General features: G+C 41.5%; 2 protein-coding genes across 2 annotated transcripts in view; one reads left to right on the top strand and one right to left on the bottom strand.

Annotated features, from left to right (window-relative positions):
• Positions 1 to 8,002: 8,002 nt before the first annotated feature.
• Positions 8,003 to 11,283, bottom strand: LOC136437239 (limbic system-associated membrane protein-like). Its single transcript, XM_066431723.1, has one exon. It carries the CDS (start codon positions 10,893 to 10,895, stop codon positions 9,807 to 9,809), a length of 1,089 nt encoding a protein of 362 aa, XP_066287820.1. The 5' UTR covers positions 10,896 to 11,283; the 3' UTR covers positions 8,003 to 9,806.
• Positions 11,284 to 18,592: 7,309 nt separating this feature from the next.
• LOC136437207 (monoacylglycerol lipase abhd6-A-like) overlaps positions 18,593 to 20,639 on the top strand; it is an 8,173-nt gene continuing 6,126 nt past the window's right edge. The window contains exons 1-3 of the mRNA XM_066431691.1: positions 18,593 to 18,660; positions 19,364 to 19,464; positions 19,785 to 19,955. Coding sequence (XP_066287788.1) covers positions 19,834 to 19,955 — 122 coding nt within the window. The 5' untranslated portion in view covers positions 18,593 to 18,660; positions 19,364 to 19,464; positions 19,785 to 19,833. The remainder of the gene's footprint in view (positions 18,661 to 19,363; positions 19,465 to 19,784; positions 19,956 to 20,639) is intronic.

The raw sequence follows: 20,639 nt of genomic DNA, 5'->3' as shown, positions 1-20,639 counted from the left end.
GAATTGATGATATGTTATGTAAATGAGGTGAAGACAATTTTATCAGGTGATTTGGGACCATTTTCTTTAATTTTTAGCATCAGTTATCAAATGTCAGTAAAGCATTCCTTTAGAATTACAATACCAATGGATCATATCTGATTACTTAGTGAGTAATTATATATTAGTGCTGTTCAATCATTTTCTTGTGTAATAAGTCAAAGACAGCATTGCTATGATCATAAAGTTTTTATTGTCCAAATGCACAAATTGCAGTGGGATTTGCCTAATCAAAATCATGTATCCAAGCACCCCCATGTAATATTACATCGGGGAAATTTGCTCCTGGGTTGAAACTGTTCCAGTAATTATTACCCGTCTGTCAGTTTGATAGATAACAGCTCGGAGGGAAATCCCAGCACAACGAGGCTGGATATTGTATGACGCACCCGACACAGGTTCAGCAGACTGGTTTGATGGATAACGCTTGTACAGGACAATAGATTAGGCGAGCATAGGCTGGAGAAGCACTCATATGTCTCTGTAATCTGTGGTACTCAATATTGTGTAACACCTAAAGGTCTTGTGTTAGAACTCAGCTTCTGCCCGGAATTTGAATGGAATTTGGGTGCAATACAGTTATATAGCTACAGAGAGGCTCTGTGTGGGTTTTTTCTGACTTTACTGTAAATGCAGAAATGTTCCCGGTTATGTTCACGGTTTTCGCAGTAAGCTCTTCGCCGGGATCATAAAACCACCACGAACTGTTTTGCCCTCCTACCCCCTTGTCTACTATAGTCTGAAACGCAAACTTAAAACACGGGAACACTCTATTTTCTTCCTACCGCGAAATTAAAACCATGCAAACCTAAATGCATCTAAAGTACATGTACCTTTGCTATATCTGGTTTTTAACCATTAGCACACTGAAGTAGCTCTTTGGCTACGAGTTCTTTCTTCAGTACAGAGTTAGGCAGTAGGAAAGGGTTAAACTAATAATAAATCTACAATCTCTTTGCCAATATTAGGCTTATATTCATGATCCAAATGAGGCGAAACAAATTAGCAGAAGGGTTCAGCTGTCAATTTTTTTTTTGAATCTGAGGAAAGCTAAGATGAAGAGTTATTATTTCAATTACAATCATCTGGGGTATGATATTAATTATGTGACTGTATACATAAAAGATAATGAATTAAATGAAAAATAAATCAAATTGGTCAGTATTTGTCATTGTCACTTATGATTTATTGAGAAGTTGTGTTAGATATGATGATGAAGCTGGGTCACAGAAAAATGATCAAAGCTTGGTAGGTAAGCAACAGCCACTAATATCTACTTTTCTAGGTGTTTTCATAAGCCGCTTAAGTTAGTTTTATTTCCATTACTGGTAGCTGATACTTACCACACAAGGCTTACAGCTTAACTCTTCTCGTAGCTGAGCAGATCAAAACTGAGGTATTATGATTGGCTGGTGGTAGTCAGCTTAGGCTAAAAACTCAGAAACATGTGATGCACTGAGGCAGGGCTTAACACCTGACCATAGATAGAAGTGGGCTGTACAATTGTAATAACTTGTTTTTTTCTTCTGGTTACAAATTAAGATTGAATAAAAAAGACTTACACAATATTCAGACTTTATGATTCTCATATTCCTTTTGAAATCTTCCAACCCACTCATCATTGAAAGTGTGGGACTTTTTATTTCCCACTGCTTTCAAAGAAGAAATCAAACCCCGCATTAGTACCGTAGATATAGAAACTTATTGTAGACTAGCAATATAGTATGATCTTGTATCACATGTATGCCTTATGTTTTACTTTACGTTTGTACTTTGACATTGTTGTCAACTTGCAATTAGCCCATGGGCATGAATTTGGGATAAACTTATTATTATCAATAGGTTGTGAAATGTCAATTTCTTTTGTCACTCAGTCAAAGCTAATGTCAAAGAAACAAAGAAGGGAACCAGAATACAAAGAATTGAATTTGGTTGGCCTAATCAATACTTTGTCAGGTAAGAAGCTATAAATTTGACATAATTCTGTGTGAGTGGCAACGACTCGGCCATAAAAGTCAGAGAGATATCCCTGCAATTTCCTACAGTAATGATTAAATCCTGTCCATGAGTGCCCCATCCCGGCCAGGCTAACCCTACATCCAGTTTCTTGGCCATCTGCCTAATACCCAATTGTAAAATTTTACGACTTGGTATAAGATATGAAGCTATACATAGATGTTGGCTGCTGTTCCAGGTTTGACTGTATAGATATGTTTAGTGAGTTAACCCCCAGGTCAAATTGATCTTATTGTCAAGGTCAAGTTTGTCGGAAAAGGTCGTTTGAACATGTAATATGATACTCTGCAATGGTACGTGGAGGTTGGTTGGTCGGTCATTCAAGACTGTATTTCCAACTTGGTGTATTAAATCAGGACATTTTTTGCTTTGAAGTACATTTTGTTTTAACCTCCCTTTAAGGTTAGAGAGTTAATGTTAGATTTAAATTAAATTAATTTTCTGCTGAATACATGTAACTTGATGACATGCTGACCATTCACTCTAAACTGCGTCTGTCATCCATGTTATTGGTGTCGTGTACTACACTTTTCAATCAAGTAGTATTGTAACTGTTACAGTCTATCACAAAGACTTTGTTTCCATATTAAACTGACCTAATAATAGCAAACCGAAACTGCCTTGGTCTAGCCTAATTAAATTACACAGAAATTTTACGCGGAGCCTGCTATTATAGCTGTCGTCTAATTAATTTGTGTAGAGAAAGGCTATTCTAATTAAGCCGCAGCATTTCTCTATTAACAGGTCATAAAAGATACTACAAAATTGTTTTTCAAACCATTTTAGTGCTTTTTTATGTTGGAAATAATCTCATAGGGAATTAGGTATTGAAGGGCCTTTTGTATGAGTCTGCCCTTGCAAGGCAGACTTTTGTCTGCTATTATTCCTGTTCATGTTTTATTCACAACACTGTAATGTTATGTTAAGTGGTCAATGTGGCATTGAGAATGGAATTCTGCATGGTCTATTTCAAAGGGCATTTTGTAGTCTCTATAGCAGGCTCTCTGGGCATTTTGGGGGGCTTATAATACATATTCTGACTTCTTTTTGTACTAGTCGTTTGTATAGCCAGCACGTAACCATTTGGCCGGGCCCCAAAAAAGGCCCAGAGAGCCTGCTGTGGAGGCTACAAAAATGTCCTTTGAAATGTACCTTGCAGAATGCCAGCATTTTTGCAGCAATATCATATTGAGCAGATTATCTAACAGTTTAAATTTTAGCCTTTTTTAAAATCATAAATAGATGCAGCAATGTGGGGAAATGATATAAAGATGAGGGTGTGTCTATTAAAAATGTATGCAAACAGGCAGGCTAATAGTAATATAAGCTATATTTGCAATTTTGAATCTTCAGGCTTCAAATATCATATTTCTCCACATACTTGTAGCTGCATTGCACCAGTTTGGGCCACCATAGGTGCTCTCTACAATATATATTGCACACTTGTTCTGGATTAGGCCCTGTGAAGGGACATGTCCATTTAACAGATGGCTTCATCCCCTACTTTGACAAAGGTCGTTAAGGTTTCGCGTTACGGTGCGCTGGAGAACAATCCGGCAAACGCGTATGAATGAGATGTGACACGGTCTGAACAATCTCCAATAGTCGCTGATGAATGGCAGGCGGACAAGGGGCCGCGGATACAAATTGATCCAGTCAGTTGTGTTACAACTATGGTACATGATAAATCAACGATCTCAGGCATTCATTAGTGCAGATCATTTTATTCTGGCAGAACCCTTAGACTAATCTCCAAGCAGATGTTTCAGCTTCTTTTTGTACGTATTTCTGTAACGTTTTGTTATAGTCTTTGAGGCCATGTTCATTCGATTGTAAAAAACTGATGATACTGTAAATGCATTCGCGTGGTTTTTATTTCGCCCTAAGGCGAAAATGGAGTGTTTGCGGTGGTTTGAAGTTCGCGGCAGCGCTATAGTCACATACTGCTACAGTATTGGACAAAAATGTTAGCGGTGGTTTTAAGTTTGCGGTGTAACGTCGCCGCGAAAACCGCAAACATAAAACCACTGCGAACATTTCTGCATTTACAGTATCTGCAGGCACATCATTTTTCTTCCATTTCCCAAAAAAGTTTTCCACCATACTGTAAATTGTACAAAGCAGCTGCAAAATAAGCAGATATTGCTAAATATTGGAAAATGGCTACTTATGTCATGAAATGCCACAAAGTCAATTCCAAAGTCAAAGAAGATGTGACAGGACAAATATGAAAAATTTATTGTTTGGTACCTGAACACTTTATTACATATTGAAGACAAATTTCAATTTTTGCCAAAATTTATTTCGCATGCTTGCATCAGTTTTGGGGTTCCCAAAAGATGTCATCCATATACATGTAGTTGAATCAACATGGCCTTAGTAGGGTGTTTGAAAATGAACTTAAAGAAAGACATGCAAAATGCTGCAAAAAGACATTTGAAAACATGCCAAAGCCATACAGTTGCTTTCAGATTACCATAGTGATATATACACCATTGGAGCATGTACCAATGGCTTGAGCTTAAACAACCCGCATAGTACAAGACTTAGATGTAAAGAGATCTTCAAAGTTATGGGTTCTTCATTGCCGTTATACCTGGTATTGTCTCTCCGACTTTATGACGTTACCTTCGAGAAATATTTCCAGAGCTAGAGCTGTTTTGCAATATAATGCCTCATTGAAGTCACCACAGGTTTTTTATTGGCCTTTGAAAGTTTGCGGATCGGGATTCGATGACAGTGCAATCTTCTTTAGTGTTGCGCCACTTTTTAGAGCCCGTCGGGAGATCATCGTAATATCAAAAGTGGCAGGCACCAAAAATATCAATAATCTTCAAAGCTGGCTTGGGCTCCACCAGGGATTGAGGTGTCAGATTGTGCAAATGGACAGTCTGAGCTAGGGAGGAAATATAATGCGGTGAAGTCATTAGATTAGTTAAGCCACTTTCTGCCACGAGGTCATACATGGACCAATTTGAAGGTTGTATTAACATAGTGAGTTAAGGGTTAAAATATGGGTATTTGCTCCAAGCCATTTTAAGGGCAAGAAATGTGTAGCTTTGTCATCATTAGCGTTATGTGGAGGTTACAAAGTATGATAACTGTAGATATAAAACGAAACGTTTAAAGTTTCCTCTTAATAGGATGATAGTTTGAACCAAAAAATTGGTTCACACAGTGTATGCCAGAATCGTTGCCTTTACCAAATACATGTACTCAATTACCAGTTGAATATACAGGTAACGTTACAGTGTTAACATCTATGCCCTTACCCTTTTAACATTATAAAAATCTATTTCTAAGACACAGCTTTCTTACCACTCACTATAAGATCTGCCCTTGGGGAATTACCCCCTAAAATCATGAATTGAGCCTACAGTTCTAAGCTTCAGTTTTGTTTTATTACATACACCTCTGTGCTTTGACCTATGCCACAACTAGCAAACATTGGGTAAGTGGAGAGAATGGTCACATCACACACACACATCAATTTTCATAGTTACAAATATGAATGGATGCTGTAGTTATGTACAGTCATATTATAAGCATACGATGATTTTTTATGCATACAAGTGGAATACAGCAGTAAATTTCATCCTTCTTTTGTCAAAATTACATGGAACAAAGTTGGAAAACAAGGTTGATGCTTTATTGTATCCACTGACACAGTAACACACTAAAATATACATCATTGTCAAAATGTAGAAAATACAATGTACACATAAAATATGGACAAAATCAAGATGGTGACTACAATATGACATCACATGATTTTCCAGACTGGTTACAAATCTACAACAATGAAATATTAAAACAATAAATTATTCATTCACTTTTCATCTGAAGTGGGCAAGAACCAGAGCCTTTTGGATCGATACATATTTTGGTAAAAGGTAATGGAAGATAATAGATAGCAGTGCTGTTGGAAACCCTTTTTCATAACTTCAGTACTCGGAGGAATGTATTTGACATAAATACGAGGCCAAACGCTCCTGTCATCACTCTTGTACTTGAAGAAAAACAGAGCAAAAAGGGAGCAATCAATAGAATTGATCAAATCTGGCAGAGGTGTAATCTTTTTTTTTCAAAGTACCTGACAGTTTGCAACTTGGACCATAAGAGTCCTCATTTCCCAGTAATATGTTGTGACATTTTTCTGATGCCTTCAAATACTGTAATTCTTGTTTCTTTCACTGTAACTTCAACTTCACTGTTTTCACGGTCACCTCTGTACCGTGAACTTATCATCACCGTGAAAAATGTGTTGTAATTATAATCTATGATTCCTTAACACACTTGCCGCCACAGTGAGGTTAAAAATTCAGTGAAAATGTCAATTTTCCTTTCACCGTGAAATTTTGCTACCATGAAGATAAAGTGAATTACAGTATTATAAATTATCAAATACTGGATACTACTACATTGTACTTCAACAACAGATATTGAAGCACAACACACTGCACAGCATTAGGCTCACATGGTTACCTGTGGAAATGAGCTGTGTTTAAAGTAACAACCAATTGGTACTGTACAATGACCCATCCCATAGGCCGTCATGCTCAGAATACCAAATAAGGTATCCACCAAATAAGGTATCCACCAACAACGCCTAGGTCAGTGGTTAATCAGTCTAAATCTGCTCCAGTAAGCATAAAATAGAAAAAAAATACATAAAATCATTTCTGACCCAGGGCAACAAACAGTATTATTACAAAATTTGATCTTTTCCCTGAAGTCTTTTGTGAATTCCCTATGAGTGCATCAAGCTGTAAATACACGGTTGACTAGCTAGATCATGAGCACATTGCGAGTAATATTTGCTCTAAAATGATAAAAGGCCTAATTCGATCCTACTGGAGCGCTGGGGAAACTGTTATTGCTTTGCTTGATATCGTAATTCTGGATGATTAAATTTGTGTCTGCTTGAAGGTGTCCCAGAACTACCATTCCCCATGTAATGTGTAATACGTCACGCAAGCCCGGGGCCCTCTGAATCCCTGAACAGCGTTCAAGGATGTGTGATGCTTTAGAGTAGGTTTATCACAGCAAGCAGACGCTTTCAACATAATCACGGAACAGTGGCTGGCAAGGATGCCTGTAATGTTTTATGACAGCATCATTCATTTTTCAGGATAACGTTACCTTGGAAAGTTAAGACCTTTCCTCCAGATATTTGCCACATCACTTTTAACATTTTGGTACCATTGTTGCATCCCAGCTGCTATCACAGGTCATTTTTCAATGTAGTAATTGACTTAACTTCATCCATTCATGGAAAAGTTCACATTTCATCTTGTACATGAAATCTCTTTATTCGGAAAGTGCTTTGACATTTGTGACTACAACCACAGGGAATATCAAAAATGTTACAATTTGATGAATGTTTAAGATAGCACACTGTTTTCCCTAGTAATTACTTCAAATCAAAACCATTGGGTCTGACAAAAGCCAACTGTTTGGGTGTCTCCTTGTCCTAAGTCGAAAACAAACAAGGACATGCATGCCATGTTTGTCCCTAGATGTTTACATTGTCTGCTGTGAGTATATTTGTCACTCTTGTTTTTCAATTATCTCCAGAATTAAAGCTTGAAATACAATATCCTAATTAGTAGGCAAATTATACAGTACAAAAATAATGGTTTCAGAATGATGGCTGACTTACAACCATCTGTTCAAAGCTATACAATGTACTTGACCTGCTTGCTCTGCTATTATTCTTCCAAATTTGATTTGTCACCATACTTAATATACCAGGTAGTGTACACACATGAAATTTTTCACAACATAATATATCAACTTTACATGTATTTGCTAAAATCAAGGAGGTCCTTGCTAAAATTGACAAAGTTTTAAGCATAACAACAGATCCACACAGCATTCTGAAGAAAAATTGAACATTGTAGACTTTTGGATGTGAAGTATTTATCATATTTGCTCATAGCTGCTCAAAATCTACCAGTCATCCAGCAAATTGAGTGAAGTTTTCCTTTAAAACAACACTTGTCCGTTGTGATGTGTGTATCTGAAGATTCTTCAGAGATCACACGCTATAGGCAATAAGAAACTACTCATCTATGACGCATGGACGGGTCACATTATTAACCTTGGAGCCGAGTTGGTGAGCAGATAGCAATGTCTGTATTGAACAAACATACTTTAAACTCATATCTGATCTCTGTATAATATTTCATACACACAGCGTTGAAGGTAACACAGTCACTTCAAATTATTCCCTCCTCACATCATTTATTCAAAATGAGTTACTCAATAGAATCGAAAACTCCAAATCTAATTAACAAAAATGATGACTGGTCTTCAGTATGACATTGACATTATAACCTAGGTCTTCTGAGATTCAGATATGGCAAACACAACTTTCGCCAAATGAATTAGAACCGAGCATCCGGACTCCTCCGTACGCTAATGGCTACAAGAATATGTGACAACCACCACGTATATGACCCAGAACACTTTTAGCCAGCACAAAATTGTCACTTTTTCAAAGTGCAAGAGACAGCTAAAGTGCATCTAACCTAGGACGTTAACCATTCTCCTTGATTTAACAGAAGACATGTTTTATCCAGGCACTATGTAGTGCGGACGAGTGTTCTGGCTAGCATTATTGGTTGACAATCGTTTTGTACATGATTTATGACTTGGTTTAAAACAAATGGTTTAACTTTTGCATTGATAACATTAGAAGTAGAGGGTTTTTTTACAACGGTTTTTAAAAAGTGGCATTGGGTAAAACCGGGGAGCGAGGAATTGTATGAAATTTGGAATGATCAACAAATTTATACATAATATTTTCAAACCAACATTTTGGGAGAAAAAGAGTTGTCAGAAAAAACCCACAAAACAACAAACAGAAAAATGCAAGAACTAACACCCTGTCAAAACATTCGCACCAACCCATCCCCATCCCTACAATCCTCCATGTCCACCCTTGAATGTGAAATTCACCACCAAGTTGCCAGCCAGCCCATCACATTTCAATTCCAACCATGTGCCCAACCTCTTAACATGGCTAAGACTTTTCGTAGGCTAAATTTACAACAAACAGATTGCTGAAGACTTCTAACCTTTCCTGACACGATGATTCCATATCACATCACAAAAACCATTCAGTAATCCTAGGTTGGAATTGGACAACTTGAAGTACACTAAACTGTACTCAGATACAGCCTTTACTGTCATGTAGACAATCAGAAGGGATTTTTCTGGACTTTGTCCGGACTCCAATTTCAATTATGTGGTGCATGCAGAGCTAAGTGCTACCATCACTGTACATTTATGTCCTTCAGTGCCAATTTTGGTGCTAAGGCTATTGAGACATCACACTTGACGATAAGCACCCACCAAAGGGTATTTCTGTCACACTGAGCTCCAAATCTAACTCAGAAGCCCCTGGAGTTATTTTTCCCAAGAAGGCTCCTGGCAAGCACAGCGCTTATCTTATTTTACAGTCACAATCACACATACACACACACACCGTGTCATAATATAAAGCCTTGTGATAGAAAGACTTATCTACAATTCTGAGCCTATGTTGCTGGTACCCTACAGGCTGACAGTAATTTGCACACATTAGAGATATAGGCAGCTCAATAAATTACATTTCTTACCCCTGGGCAAATATCAAAGATACTTGCATTAGTCTATTGTTACACAACAGCAATCTCATCTGCCAGGCTCGCTATGCTATAGTCTATATTCTACCTGAATGAGCGATGATCTTCATATTTTCATCATCATTGAAGTATGAGTGTTATAAGTACTATCCATAAGCTAATACATGTATAACTTAACCGATGACCACTTCCAACGTCAAGTTCAGAATATCCCGGCGTAGTCGGAGGAAGCGTCGCCACCTCGTAAAGCGTAACACTTGCTTCTCTGACGGCAACACTGTTCGTCACGCGACAAATGTACTCTCCGAAGTCTCCGTCTCGTACATCCCTGAGCTCCAAGATCAACGTTCCCGTCGTCCCTCCGGTCGACTCGTACCTCTGTCCCTGCGAGATCTTGCGATTATCTTTGTACCAATCCAGTTTTGTCGCAGCCGGCAAGGCATCCACGTCGCACCTCAACGACGTCCTTCCTCGCAACACTGCCATGACCTCTGACCGCTGAGGGATCACCGTTGGCACGTAGTGGACTTCGAAATCCATCACTCTATTGTCCGTCGGCGAAACGTTGTTCGAAGCCAGGCAGCTATACCGTCCCGACGCCGTGCGGCTGATGTTCGCCATGAGTACCGTGCTATTCCGGAAGAACACGCTTGCCTTACCGTGTTCACCGAGCTTCTTCCATATGACGTTCGGTACAGGCTTGCCCGTAGCGGTGCAGTTAAAAAGTGTGTCTGTCCCCTCTTCCACTACTACTTTCTGGTCATCCCTGACTTCCTGGCTGTTCACTGTCATTGACTGTACAGTGGGCGGTACCAAGATCGTCAGGTCCCCTGAAGAAGAGTTGTACCCTGATGAGAAATAGATGACACACGTGTAGGTCCCCTCATCTTCCAGGACTGTAGGTTGGATGTGGAGATCGTACTGTCTGCCTGTGTTGATGAGTGACATGCGATCTTTATCGGCTAGTAAGATGTCGCCCCCCATACTTACAGGAATGCTGTTCTTGACCCAGCTGACTCGAGCGTCGGCCCTGTTCTTGACCGTGCAGCGCAGGATAGCCGGCTGTCCGACGATCGTGTCCACGTTGGCGACGGGGGAAGCAAAGCCTGGGTTCTGCTGACAGTGCCCCGTGGTGACCCATAAACACAGGAGGATTGTCGCCACGAGCCAAGACATGAGCCCCGCGTGCAGTGGTAGTACTAGCCCCATCCAGAACGTTTACCGCCGCGCGTCCTTGATCGCTAGTGAACCGTGTCTTCACGCGTACGCAGCCGTGCGTGTGTGCAAGCGTCCTCCCGGCAACAGTGATTGGCTTTTGGCGGCAAGCCAAGGCACAGATTGATTTCCCATGGGCGTGCAGCGAGCGTACTTGTACTTTTAATCCCCCGCAGCGCTCCCGTACTTACAGTCCAAACAGTACCAATTGCGAGCTAAGCTCATCCGTCCATCTGGACGACTGTTTGCCGCGAGCAAACGTACGCGTGTCAAGCCAAGAAGTAGTCCTGACCGATACCTACACCTGATGCGCGAAGGAAAGACTAATTCCCTCCGAACGACAGGCTTTCCCACGGTCGTCTGTGCGGCGATAAAAATTTTGAAGCAGTAGCCATCGGCGGATCCAGGATTTTGGGAACGGGGGGGCGCAACCTCAGTCGTGGCCGAAGGCCACGAACGCGCAGCGTCAGCTGCGCGGGGGGAGAGCACGAGAGGGGGTGGAACCCCCTCTCGTTGGGGGGGTCTGGGGGGCCTCCCCCTGAAACTTTTTAAAATCTAGATGCTCTCTGGTGCATTTTAGAACCATTTCTGAGCAAAATAAACGCTGGCGGGGTAAAGATTTTTTTTACGTAGAATCTGCTAAATCTCATTTTGGACGGCCTGGACTCTGACAGAGGCCGTCCATTTTTGACATTTCGACACACATTTTGCTGCGAAGTCGGTAAAAAGATTGAGAAATGCGCATGGTCATTTTGTGTTTTCCACTGAAGCTGCGGCCGCGGTGGGAAAGATCCCACGCTGGCACTTATCGGCGTTGATTTGGACGCATTGAACGTAACTACCTTCCTCAACCATGATTTGCCTCTGAGTCTCAAAATGAGACTGCGTCCAAAATAGATTAAAAAGGGAGGCTAATTACCGTCAACAGTTACTGTAGTACAGGAATCTTACAGGAACAACAGACTTATTTTCATAAGAAGGAAGCCTACGGTGAACTTCCAGAGTTCTCTGTTACGCATTGTTAGCAGTCCATGACCAGGGGCGGGGCGCGGCACACCTCAAAAACATCAAACTCACGCCGGGCCTCCCGTAGTCTCTAAGAAAATTTTCCGTGTCAAAAAAGTGCCGACGGCCCTACGTGGGGAAGTTTCACTCGAACAAAACCAATCAAATATGGTACTGTCGCCCCTCATTTTGCCCTTTTAATTAATAACAACAATACGGATTTTTGCGGTGCTAAAGATTCTACAAGCGGTTATATCTTGAACTGGGACGAACTCGCGCCAAACATGAAAGTCACGAAATGCCTGAATGTTGATAGCATCACAACGTAACAAAGCACAAAAGCAAACACATCGATACATAAAAAAATTAATGTTTTCCAGAAATCAATACAAATCACTTAAATATCACCCAATCATCTTATAATCCTAGGATTTTATACAGACAAGTATTACAACGTGTATCAACATGCAATGTGATCGTGATCTCCCTCTTTTATGCTTGGATGCAGTGAACACACCGAGTATAGCTGAGTACACGTGCAGCCATTTTGTCCAAAGTTGCGTCGCGATTTTGCTCAATTTGACGCAAATACTAGCTCATATTTGGCAAGTGTGTAACGGGTGAAGTAGCACGACTGCACGACGCATATGCAGGAAACGGGAATAGTACGTGCAGGGGTGAAACCAAACTGGGAGCCGAAGCACGCGGCTTTTATGTAGAAGACACAACTTTCTTAAGTCTCCATGGCTGTATGACTGTCTTGGCTAGCGGTTACGATTTTGCCACCGGAGGATCATTAATTTTCTAGCATCGACCCAACATTGAACCGGCTTTGATGCCACGTGAACTCTTTTGACGGTAATTTACTTGCCCTGCTCGTCTTTGACCCACAAATGGATCTATTTCATACTTGGTCGCGCTGGTTGTCAGCGTAACGATAATTTGTAAATAAACTACAGTCTGGGAATATTACTTGTAAGTTCATGTTTACTTACATGTACCTTTCCATACTAGTAACGTTCACGGGGAACCCCCGGTGTTAGTGACATCAAATAAAACAGCGTGTGATAAGTATACAGCAACGTTTGTGACAGCATAGTCTACTGATTTCTAGGGTATTGAAAAGCAATTTTTTTGGGAGTCCTTCCTTTTTAAAGCACCGCCATCGATGATAACATCAATGGCGGCGGTAAAAGATTTGCCTCTAAAATGCGGGAAATTGCGTTTATGAATGAATGAACTTTTTTGCTCGACAGTTGTTAAGCTGTATGGCAACAATGACAAAGCAAGCAATATAATAAAACCTTTGACAACCAGAATATACTTTGATGGCATGAAAATTCTACCGGGAGAGGATGACCCCGCCCCGGACCTCGATTGCCAGCGCCGCTTTCTGGGCTGGCGGGAAGGTAAGTCTTGTATCGTTGCAGTGCCTAATCAATCTCTAAATTAGTCTATAAATAATATCTATACTGAAGTCAAGAACTAGAGTTGTCTTTTCTTCTGAGCGGATAAATAATATAAGGTTGATCCTCGGCCTCTAGCCTTGCCCTCAACAAAAGTTTTGGCCGGTCGGCTTGTATTTTTTTTTTTTTTGACGGCGCGAACGGGGGGGCGCGCGCCGGGTGCGCCCCCCTCTGGATCCGCGGATGGTAGCAGGTAATGTCGTTAATTATGCAGAAAGTGGAAGGGATGTACGGGATGGGTCGGATGAATAATTCATGAGTTAAAGTGAAGCGGCCGTGAGGAGGACAGTGGGTCACTCTGCGGGTCCCATGGGACACCCCATATATGGTCTCGCAACAGAGTTACTCTATTTACCCCCTGCTTTAGGGCAATTTTCACTCAAACAAAAAGAAATCGCAGCAGATCAATTGAAAAGTGATCCCGTGTTGTTGTCTTGCCCGGCTGTGTTGTTTGCCGTCCCTTTCTTTGCACTGGGACAACAAAATATCAACTTTCGGTAAATATAATGAGAGTCCAACTCGAGTTACCTAATAATGTATGGACATATGTAAGATACGCGGTCTCGCGCTAGATGCCAAAACTCGTTTAGATTTTACAAATCTCGTAACCAATGGTGATAGACAGATAGCCATTCGCTCCGTTAATTAGCAGCGCTAACAACATTATGTCTTTCGGGGAACTTAATTAAAAGATCAGATACACTGGATAAATCAAGTGACTTCTCAGCAAGTCTTTTCTGCCTGAAATACATATGCATGCATGTACTACCCATTTATTTTCCACGCAAAGAAAGAGTCTTAATCTAAATCTAAAACTCGAAGATACATGTTTTACTTTGTCTTTGATCGCCGTTCAAGAGAGATGCAACATCATCCATATTCTAATCTATAAACTAAATCACGGAGAAATCTAATAAAAGTCCTCTTTCCTAGCTATACCTTCAGCTCAGTCTAGTCTCTACCAGACTAACTTCGACGGCTATATGGAGAATATTTGCCAGGGTTTCACTTGCAGGCTAGGATGGCAGATTGGACCCTCTCTCCGTAGCCGACTCCCTTAGCATACTATTCACTCTTAGACTAGCTATTCAAGGAGGTTATATCCTCTTGCTCTATCAAGCCAATTTCTACTATTTTCGCAACCATCCGCGGGGCCTGGTAGAGGCTGCCTTCAGTCCCTGCCAGCGAGATATTGTTTAACACAGGCTATCCTTTTGATGCCATCTCGGCCCGTAGGCAGGTGCGGGGTGTGTTCAAACGAGCTGCCCTTTCCTTGATTACACGCTTGTCCCAGGCTAAAATTGGTCCATTACTTAAACTCGTGAACTGTATCATCTATCTCCAGCTCAGTGCAATTATACTCTCTATTTGTACGCCAGGCTCAAGTTCCGTGTGCTGGCGTAACTATTACTACTGCAGCTGATTGGATTATTCCTCTTGATAAGATCCAATAGAGGTAAGAAATTGAGTCGTGGGGCAAGGAGTCTCCGAAAGCGTTAGTCTTTTACATCGCGTCATTGACCAAAACGATAGCTCCCCGTATCTTAGAGATCCAATTAAATCCGGTAGATCATTGTTGCAAGCAGGGGAAAAGCTAGGGTAAGCACCTAATATATCCCAACGCAGCAGAAATCCGCACAGTCCAGATGTTTTCAGAGATAGGAATCCTGCCAACCAGACCTCTTTCCAAACACAGGAAAATCCTGTTTGTGTCTTCTCTCTTTGCATTTTGATGAGTTTTCAATGCACGCGAAAGATCCGACCGGTCACGCAGGGCAAAGCCAATGATAGAATATATTTCAATACAACCTATTTGCCTAAACGAATCCCAGAAATGTAAACCTTTTTTCTTTTCATGATAAAAGAGCAAGAAATCACCTCATAACAAATCTGCACTCGGACCCAATATACATTCAAGGGTTTGTGTACTGATTCAGATGATCCTAGTCTCCAAGCAGAGGTAGGGCTCCGTCTGGATTTTGACGTGTTTTAGGCGTTTTTGTCTGGCTTTCTATTTTGTGTAAATATTTTTTTTAAGAAAACAGAAAACGGGATCCGAACAAGATAGAAAGCCCGACAAAAACGCCTAAAACACGTCAAAAACCAGCCGGAGCCCATCCTCTGCTTGGAGAGTAAGAGGACCCGTGTGCTGCATGCGCGTGAATGGATCACACTTTCGCTTTCCGCGTAATCAATCAATAGGGCAGCGAGGTTTCGTGTATGTGTGAATTTAGTCTAGTCAAGTTCAAGACAAATTTGACATTCACAAAACTATCGATCAGCCTTGTCAGCTTTTCTTAAGCTTGTCTGCAAGAAATGCACGAATCGCTGTTTGTATATCTCCACGGATGGACTTCTTAGATCGATGTCTACCCGTACATACATACTGCCGGTATGGTTCTTTGGAGTTGAAGGTCAAAGCGGCCATTGCAGCTGCAGTGGTCGTAAACTTGGGCGGATATAGTCAACAATCAAACATAACTCTGGATCGCCACCACTCAGCCGTTAGGCGTTGTTCTTGGATCGATGGGATGAACGGCTAACAAGGTATACACCACGCCCCATGGAAAAGTGCGCAGAAAAGCGCTCATATAGTCCAGTTAAAGGAAACCCAAGCAATATTAGGGCCCGAAAATTAGATTTTGAAAGTCAATCTATTTTGTCATTTCTAAACATGATTAGTTCAAACAACACTATTGAAAATGTATATATAGCGACGTCCATCATACAAAAGTACGACGTCGTTGTGATGTGAGAACTCACTGAAAATCGTCGCCGGGCGGGTTTTGTAGGCTCGCGAAACTAAGGGGATCATCGTACGGCACGATTTTGCGCGGTTTTAGAATGCTCAAAGTATGAAGTTATTACGCAAATATGCTAAATAGTGTTAGTAAATGTCCCTACCATAAAGACATCAGCATTCTTTTTATTTTCATATTTTGGGCCCTAATATTGCTTTTGTTGATTCAAAGCGTCAAAGAGAGCTGTGGAAAATATCAAAGGGGTTAACTGTTATGTCCTCGCCCACCTCTCTCTCTCTCTCTGGATCTGTCAAAGAAAGAAAAAGAAACGCTGACCCAGAGTCCCGGGTTGAAAAAATACGACGTAATGTTTCCCGCTGTAATATTGTGAAAATGTCAATAATTTGTGCTAATCCGTAATTCACGAATCTTCATATCATGTCATCATTGTCGGCGAGTGCACGTGTCTCAAATAACATCTATGTTTCAGCTTTGTAATACCTCCGCCAGGGGTACAGTAATCGTCTCGTGTTCTGGACATGATATGGTCGTATTTTTTGGAGTGGTAGATAGCTCTTCGGGCAGAGATTATGGTGTTTAGCTATAGGTTTAGACCCCCTAGCGGTTTATTTTGGGACTATGCCAACTTTGCTTCAGATTTAGAAAGTGAATACGTCAAGAAGGGGTTGACGGATAATCAGGATTTTTGGTATGTCGATAGCTTATAATTAAGTAGTGATCTACATAATTAGATGCAAATTGTGCTAATCAAGAGGTGACTTGCATAATTGATGAGGAAATTTTATTTCCATGATAGAACATTCAAACACGTGGCATATGTCACTGAGAAAGGTTAATATCATTTAGCGAAGGTGTGATCGAGGTGGCGGAACTCAGATAACAGTAAAGTCATGGTGTTTCGCAAGTGTTTTATACTCTTAATGTTACTTACACATACTTAATGTCTGTCGTATTCCCTGAACAGGTGCTCTTACCTATCTAAAGATACAACACAATGCACTTGAACCATACCATAAAAGACACTAAAAGGCTGCCGAAGCTCTGCGTGTCCTTCATACTTCAGAAACCAGGTGACCCTACATGTAGGTGTGTGGCCACCTCCCAGTGGAAACCTTAGCTAGGGGGTATGGGAGGACATTGTGACAGCTGGCATTTCTTTGACAGCAAAGCATTCATCAGAAACCCCTCCCAGACCCTTTTCAAAACCAGTACTCTCGGTCCCAGCAGTGTCCTTGGTCCCAGGCTGTGATGTCATCAATCAGACGCTGACTAACGTCACAAAAGCTTTTCCCTGGTCTTTTAAATGTCATCACTATATATGGCAAAGCAGTGTAGTCTGGCATCCGAATACTACCGAGGCTCATATACTCTCGCTACGCTGATTTTTTTCAGGGTAGCGGCTGTAATCGGATGGCACCGAGGCTAGAAGCCATGTGCTTCAATGAAACAATCTGTTTCCCGGGCTCCTCTTTATGGCTCCCTTGAAAATCAGTTACTCAGTTGACTGAAGGAACCACCCTAAAGATTGATAGATAGATAAATGAATAAAAAGTATGATCTATCACTGAAGAAGTCATGGGATTCGTTCATGCAGAATAAAGCTGCATCTTTACTGTTGAAAATGTAATACCTCCTTTACGCTACTGCCACTGTGACAGCTGGGCGACCACTCTGAGCAACTCAAGTTTTAACAGATCGCTCAACGAAGTTCGTAGGCAACAACGTTTCGTGTCTTTTGTTACCTCCGTAAGGGAGCTTCACTCCCTACGTACACATTTTGTAACTTCCGTTACCGTTTGAAGTAAGACGTTGCTGACATTTAGGATAAGGAACATATAAGATGCCAAACTGTCGTTTTTAAAAGCGAGAAAAGTTTTAAGTCGTCAATACAGTTTGGCGCCTTATATGTGCCGTATCCTAATGTCAGGAACGTCTTATTTCAAACGGTAAAGGAAGTTACAAATTAAAATGTGTACAATTAAATGAGAACGAGCGTGTTACCTCCGTGAAGAGGTTACCTCCTACGGGGGTACTGTAATCGTCTGGATTTGTGGGTTCGCAGCTAGAACTCGGAATCTTTTGGACGGATTTGTTTGAATTTTGGCATGTCGGTAGTTATTGAGGTCTCGACGATGTACCTGTGATTTGGGGCACTGCAGTAGCATTTCCTGGTTTTGGAGTCAATCATAGATCATCTTGATCAAGGAGGTTATATAGACTATATAACCTCCTTGTCTTGATGATGTGGTAACGTTACATTCCGCAGCTGGCGTTAATCTGTGTTACTGAACTCGTATCTACCTCGACATCAATGGCAAAAGGTGTTATAACTTAATGGACATGATCTTGGCATACATGTAATTAGTGTATTTAGTCGCGAGCTCGAGTTAGACCATTTCGAGGGACATTAAAGTAAGCCCTGATTGGGCTATTCATAGTAGCCAATCAAAGAGTAGCTCGTTGTTATACGAATTGAGCTTGGGAGATATAATTGTCATAGAGATCAGTCGTGACCTCCGATCCCAGGTATGTGTACATGTTTAGCTGTAGCTCATAGACTGGAGTTGTAAAACTAAGTTCCACTTGAATGTGGCTAGAAATAGTTGTTGCTTTGTATTTTCTGCCTACCTTCTTATGCGCTTCATAGATTTTATTCCCGGCTCGTACTAGCCTCTACCAGGCTCCGCGGATGGCTGGAAAAAGTATTGTAGAAATGGCCAAATAGAGTGAAAATAGTATGCCAAGGGAGTCGGCTACAGAGAGAGGGGACGTCCAATATGCCATCTTGGACCCTCTCTCCGTAGCTGACTAATGGCTTTTTTTTCAGCCATCCGCGGGGCCTGGTAGAGGCTAGTTTTGTACGGCCGTCTTTGTGCCCTTGCGTGTTGTTAGTTTCCTGTGCGTCCAAAATTTTCTGACCTTTTGAATTTGTGTAGGGCAGACGCAAATTCTGCGCTTGAAAAAATTGGTCGCGTGGGTTTTGGTCAAAAATTCTAGATTGCACTGTTCAAACTTCCGCGCGCATAAAGGTTCATTGTAATTTATTCATTATCGCCCCGCTAATTGTGCTAATTGTCCTATGTTTTTTTGTTATCTCTTTGCCGTGTGTTGTGAACTGCACCTTAGCCCACACCGCAAACACCATAATTACTTCATGGAGGTTTATATCCTACGGACATTGTTCCTTTCACAACAAAGTCATCATTCCTGTTTGTACAAAAACCGCTAGGTGGCAGGGCAGCGTTGAGGGCGAAGATCCAGGGCGAAGGTCATCGTTCGAGCGGTCGAATCGACAGCTGTTCTATAGCCACGGTGACATTCAGCTGACTGGTCGGTACCATGTTTTATCGCCTTTACCCCTATTTGCTCGGATTTCTGTGGGGTTTTTGAAGTTAAACTTTCTTCTGATGTATCTAAGTACTTTTGTGTAGGATCTGGGTATTTGTTTGAAATGAATTCACCCCATTCTATGCAGCGTCACTGATCATATCACCATAAGATCATAAGCGGCCTTTGTCTTGCACATTGTATGTAAACAATAGGGCATAGTGTTTGTTTTGTTGTTGTTCTTGCCAACAGAGCTGCTGAAACATCATTCAGTACACTGTCTAACATTAACAAAGGAGTTTGCCCTCTGCTTTCATACCTAGGGTCCACAGTCCAGGTGTTCACCTCACCTGCAACCTCACCTGAGTTGAGATGGACGTCCTACTTGCACCTGCACCAGTCCTGTTGGCTGGAGGCAGCACACTGGTGTCCGTAGCTGCCGCCCTGTTTGTGTACTATCTCCGTCCTGCTTACATACTCATCCTACTCAGATGGTAAGCTCAGACTCTACCCCATGGCCTACTGAAATATATTCGTTTCGTTTTGTTTCAAGGCAGCCTCATTTGAGGTGAAGCATGATGCTTTTTCAAGTACTAGTAGCTAGTGGTAGTGCAATGCGGCTTCGCTGCGGGTTGCGTTTTTTTGCCAAGCACACCAGGTCACCCCTACTCTTCTAGATACGTGTGTTGGGTTCTTTAACGTGCAGAGGTTTGACACTTGAGACGAATGCCTGAAGCTCCCTCATACACGGGGCCGCCGGCTTTACGTCACCATCTGAATGAATGCGATCCCTTACAACATGTCCGAGCTGGGGTCGACGGTCGACCCCTAGGATCGAACTCGGGCCCTAGGATCCTTGGAATTTGATCCAGATGGGGAAGCAGCGGGGTTGATATATATTTTAGTGTAAGTTTTAGGCGAGGCTATTGACAGGATGTTCCTGTCAATAAGAATTGTTTGGCACTATTGACAGGATGTTCTTTGATAACCCCTAGAATATCATAATCTTCTAATAACGATTGGCTGGGGTCTCTGCAATTGAAGTAAATTTAGGATGCCAATAATTGATTTTGTAAATAGAGTTGTTTTTCCACGTCTTTGAGGTTTAACTGAGTGAGTGAGTGAGTGTGAGAGAATGAGTATGAGAGTGATCGTGAGATTGAATGAGTGAGAGAGTG

The sequence above is a fragment of the Branchiostoma lanceolatum genome, chromosome 1 (assembly GCF_035083965.1).
Source record: "Branchiostoma lanceolatum isolate klBraLanc5 chromosome 1, klBraLanc5.hap2, whole genome shotgun sequence".
NCBI lineage: Eukaryota > Metazoa > Chordata > Leptocardii > Amphioxiformes > Branchiostomatidae > Branchiostoma > Branchiostoma lanceolatum.
The sequence above is the reverse complement of the archived record's forward strand: the minus strand, read 5'-3'. Positions and strand labels throughout refer to the sequence as shown.

Bases quoted from the DNA above. Each gene is read 5' to 3' on its own strand.
- LOC136437239 (XM_066431723.1), bottom strand. From the start codon at position 10,895: ATGGGGCTAGTACTACCACTGCACGCGGGGCTCATGTCTTGGCTCGTG.